This window comes from Archocentrus centrarchus, chromosome 21 (genome assembly GCF_007364275.1).
Source record: "Archocentrus centrarchus isolate MPI-CPG fArcCen1 chromosome 21, fArcCen1, whole genome shotgun sequence".
Lineage (NCBI taxonomy): Eukaryota > Metazoa > Chordata > Actinopteri > Cichliformes > Cichlidae > Archocentrus > Archocentrus centrarchus.
The window spans coordinates 21,328,980-21,333,777 of NC_044366.1; the positions used below are offsets into that span (position 1 = coordinate 21,328,980).

Consider the following 4,798-nt stretch of genomic DNA (forward strand, 5'->3'; position numbering starts at 1 on the left):
GGATTGGGTGTCAGTTCAATTCAGTTTTATTTATATAGCGCCAAATCACAACAAACAGTCGCCTCAAGGCGCTTTGTATTGTGGGTAAAGACCCTACAGTAATTATAGAGAAAACCCAACAATCAAAACAACCCCCGACGAGCAAGCACTTGGCAAAAGCGGGAAGGGAAAACTCCCGTTTAACAGGAAGAAACCTCCAGCAGAGCCAGGCTCAGGGAGGGGCAGTCATCTGCTGTGACTGGCTGGAGCCGAGTGGAGAGAGACAGAGATTAATAATAACTAATGATTAAAAACAGAGTGGGGGTATAAGCAGAGTAAAAAGAGGTTAATGGAAAGAAACAGTGCATCATGGGAACCCTCCCCCCCAGCAGCCTTGGCCTATGGCAGCATGGTTCAGGGTGACCTGCTGCAGCCCTAACTGTAATCCTTATCAAAAAGGACAGTGTTAAGTTTAATAGAGAGGGAGTCTGTCTCCTGACCGGAACTGTTGTGCTCACAGTGAGAGCTGTGTGCCTGAGCTGAAGAGGTTGTAGAAGCCCTGTTGCTCTCCCTCTGATGGGGTTTCTTTGCAGTCCCTGCTTTGAAGCTGAAAAATGTCCACGTCTGTGTAATTGTAGATGGCTCATCAGCTCAGAACTGATCATAGATTGAATTCAGCCTCTCCATATACTGACTCCTCCGCTTGTTATTCTTCCAATGAGCTGTGCCACCCTGCGGTTGAGGGAGAGCTGTCTGTAAAGACAAAGTGAAAATAAAGTCACCGGAGACTCTAAAATAGAAAATAAGGCAGAAATGTGAGAGTGTCAAAGATGGCAAACTTCTTCCCACCTCTCCTGGCTGAGCGGGAGTTTGGACTGGATCCTGATTCGGTGTCCTCCTCATAATTTTTCTGCAGAGAAAAAGAAGTGAGTGATAATGAAGAAGCCTCTCATCTTAGTACTGTCCTGGTGTCTCACCTGAGTATATGAGACTCGGTTAGTGAATACTGTCTTACAGACTACAAAAACACAAAACATCCTTTTCCCCTTATTTCCTTCAGTGTAAAAATTTACTGATAGCAAAATTCTATTTTTCTAGTAAAGGTGAATTTAAACATTTGTGCATGTAGAATAATTACTGTATGTTTGAGTCCAGTTACTGCATGTTGTTTTAATGTGTGGTTACTGCTGGAATAGGGTGGTTTTGTAATGTTATAATTTTTCATCACAGTAACTCTGTTTGCATTGCTTTAACGTGGCATTTTCATCTTTGCATTCATATACCATCCAATCTCAACAGCATCCGCTCTCTTTGGCAGGAGGAGCTCTATAAATGATGCATAGGCTCCTCTTGTTAGCCAGTTTCTTTCTATTTTATTATTTTTATTTTTATATAGGTATTGTGTAACAATGCCAGAGCAAAAAAATATATAGATTAGGGTAGGATGGGATATTGAACCACAGTACAGTTGGCCACCAGTGCTACCCCCTCAGAGTCCTGGCAGTTGAACCTTTAGATGGCACAAATCCCCCAGAAGTACAAGTTTTAGACACATAATTATCAGGTCTCAGTAGCTCTTAATGGGTGCATATGAGCTTTAGGGACTTTATTCACCAGATCAATTCGAAAGCAAATGGCTAAGTAAGAACCAGGAATAAGAAATGCTAAAATTATTATAAATATAAACCACTTAACAGTGCCCCAACAGCCTTTTGAGGCTGAGGTTTAAAAACTAAACAAAATGTGTATTAAAGACAGTACAGACAGTAAAGTAAATGCTGCTTTAGATTTCGAAGCACATTTGTGTACTCTCTGATTTAGTTTTTCTGATTAACCTGAAAAATGTAACATTCAGTGTTACAGTATTTAAATAATCCAACTTATTTAACACAAAAGTCTGAGAGACTTTGTTCAGCCACAATATTAAAACTGCTGCCCAATATTGTTTAGCACCCCACTCGTCCTGCTAAAAGGGCAGCTGAGCTTCTTCTGGCGCCTCAGTCCTCAAGCTGAAAGGGATCTGAGGAGTTGTGAAGCACAGGTAGTAGAGGGATGTTTGATTGTTTGATCCCCAGCTCTTCCATTCTGCATTTCAAATAATCCTTGGTCAAAATACTGAATCGTCAAATCACCCTAGATGCATCCGTTGCCAGAATGTCAGATAAAAGCGTAGAATAAATGTCAGAATGAAGTTTGTTGTACATAAACACTTTTCTCAGTAAGACTGAGGCCGCTGGCACCAAAGTGTGCCTGGGAAACCCTTCAGAAACCATAAGTTACATGTTTTTTGGTCCTCTTGTATTATTTCTGTTCCTCTTCTATTTTGTACCATTATTTTGTATAATTGTTTCTAGTCTTTCACTTCCTGTATTCCTATATTACCCCATCCATGTGACTTCCTAGCATAATGTGCTCTGTACCTGTTTCTGTCCTCTCTCAGATCATCTTTGTATTCATTATTCCAGCATTGTTGTCCATCCTGCTGTCTGACATTTTTTGTCTCCCTGTGTTTTCTTGGTTATCTGTGAACTAAAGCTTGATTTACAGCAGTAAATTTTTGAATAGTGCAGTAGGTTGCACATCTGAATCTAATATCTACATGAATTCAAGGACCCAGGGTTTAATTTCCTCAAACTGAGACGCCATATAATCTACCAAGACTCGAGGCTTCTTCTTTGTTATTGTAGCGATTCTCTTAGTTAGAGAGCGTGTTGATGTTGTGGGATTTCGGACTGTTCAGGAGGTTCGTGAAGGGAGCATGGAGAGAGAGAAAAGACCGAGAGCTTGCCTGTGTGTGTGTGTTGCTGTTCCGTTGTTGTAGTTGTGGTTGGCGTGGCTGTGGCCTACAGCAGCCGTTTTTCTGCTAATAAAGACGACCTTTGTTGTGAACATCGCCGACTGTGGAAGTGTGTTTACAACGTTACATTATTTTAAAATTTGTTGGTCAACAGCTGTTATGTCTAAGTATGATGAGCCTATACAGACTCAGTAACAGGCAGGCATACTGTTGTAGTTGTAGGTTGTATACATGCAGGTTGGGGTAGCGTTACCACAGAAAACAAACCACCTTGAACCACTTCTTTACTACTGGCATTTCAACTTTTCATTCTCTAAAATTCAGCTCAAGCTTCATAATGTAGGTGCCTTTGAATAAGAAAAAATAATCATGCATCATGTTATGAAATAAAAAGTTACATTCAGTGATAAAAAGCCTTTGTGAGCTCGATGCAGTGAGGCGTTTGACCGCTGCATTCTTGTTTGAGCATCCAGCCTGTGGCCGCTAACATAATGATTTTTTTATTTAAAACCTTCTTTACCTGCACTGCAGCCACATGTTTAATGTTGTCAGCATTATGCTAAAAAATTAATTGTTGTGGGAATTATCTTCATATAAACACGACAATTTCAGTCTTCAAGTCCATGAACACCCTGACAGGAGCTCCACAAATGTTTTTGTGGTTGTTCTTATTTGGTGCAACCTTAAAATATTTGTAAACTTGGACATATAAATAAATGTAAACTGCATCTTTAACATTAAAATACTTAATTGTAATTTGAGACAAAGTGACAGTTTAATGCAGGTTGACACAATAGAAAATGGTGTTTCAACTCTATAATCCAATCAGCTGTAACAATACTGACGACTCTACAGCAGAACGGAAATGAGCGACGATCATTCAGTATGAAGTTAAAAAGTTTCACTCACCTGCGGAAGAAAACAGCTACCATGACGCTACATAGAAGGAATCCAATTGCAGGTGGGAGTATGTACCAAAAATCCTCTAATGAAATGTTTTCTGAATGAAATTGGCAGTGAATTAATTTTAGTTGCTTGTTTGTCCTTTGCTAGAACTGATTAGTCCAGTTTTTTGTTCTACCTACCTTTCAGGATCTCAGACACAGTCAAGTTCCACGTAATGCTGTTTATGCCTCTTCTGTCAGCTATGTTACATGTATAAAGTCCTTCATCTTCAGGTTGAGCACTAAAAATAATCAGCTCTGAAGGTAACTCATGATTTATTTTCAGTCTGTGAAATGAGAAATTTGAAGAGGTGCGATTTAACGAAGTGGAATATTTAAAAACAGATCTGCCTTTGGTCCAGGAGATTTCTGATACATTCTTTGTGGATGTGTTGCAGGTCAACATCACTGAGTCTCCTCTGGACACCAACATAACTCTGTGATCTTCTTTAGCAGGGCCTAATGTTTAAAAGAAACAGTCAATATAAATTTATAGCTGTATTTTAAAAAAAAAAAAAAGAGGAATCACAAACACAAATGTGCTCTGTACCTGCAAAGACGATCCCACTGTTCCACATCACTAACAGCTGAGTGAAGAGCAGTGCTGCTTGATTGAGTCTGAACATCACGACCATCAGACAGAGAAACAAACCTGAACCTCACAGTCAGCTTTACATGTATCTGAGGAGGATCCGCAGAAAGAAGGAAGTGGTTAGTTGCTGCTTTGCTAAACTCAGAATTAGTGTGTGTGTGTGTGTGTGTGTGTGTGTGTGTGTGTGTGTGTGAGAATCAGCTTTTGTTGAAATGATAATTTACATGTGAGTAATGCATCCAGTGATTCAGTTTAATTATAAATTGTCACGATTCTAGCGCAATTCTTCAAAAAAAAACAAAAAACCTGGGAGTACAATTATACTTGTAATTGAGTTATTCATGTCATAAACGGAAAGATGCACCAGTGCAAAACCACACCTGCATAGTCAAGTCAAATTTTATTTCTAAAGCACTTTTAAAAACAACAGCAGTCGACCAAAGTGCTGTACAGCAGTATATAACATAACATAACACAAACATCAAA

General features: G+C 39.4%; 1 protein-coding gene across 1 annotated transcript; it reads right to left on the bottom strand.

The window, feature by feature from the left end:
* Positions 1–291: 291 nt before the first annotated feature.
* Positions 292–4,351, bottom strand: LOC115801300 (uncharacterized). The gene is made up of 5 exons (XM_030759080.1): positions 4,271–4,351; positions 3,862–4,179; positions 3,686–3,776; positions 829–889; positions 292–732 (listed from the first exon to the last, which is right to left on the bottom strand). The coding sequence occupies exons 1-5, from the start codon at positions 4,344–4,346 to the stop codon at positions 631–633; spliced, it is 648 nt and encodes a 215-aa protein (XP_030614940.1). The 5' UTR covers positions 4,347–4,351; the 3' UTR covers positions 292–630.
* Between the last annotated feature and the right edge of the window lie 447 nt (positions 4,352–4,798).

Bases quoted from the DNA above. Each gene is read 5' to 3' on its own strand.
- LOC115801300 (XM_030759080.1), bottom strand. From the start codon at position 4,346: ATGTTCAGACTCAATCAAGCAGCACTGCTCTTCACTCAGCTGTTAGTG. The intron at 3,777-3,861 runs GTAGGTAGAACA...AATTTCATTCAG, and splicing joins TGTGTCTGAGATCCTGAAAG to AAAACATTTCATTAGAGGAT. The intron at 733-828 runs GTGGGAAGAAGT...TTGTCTTTACAG, and splicing joins CTCCCGCTCAGCCAGGAGAG to ACAGCTCTCCCTCAACCGCA.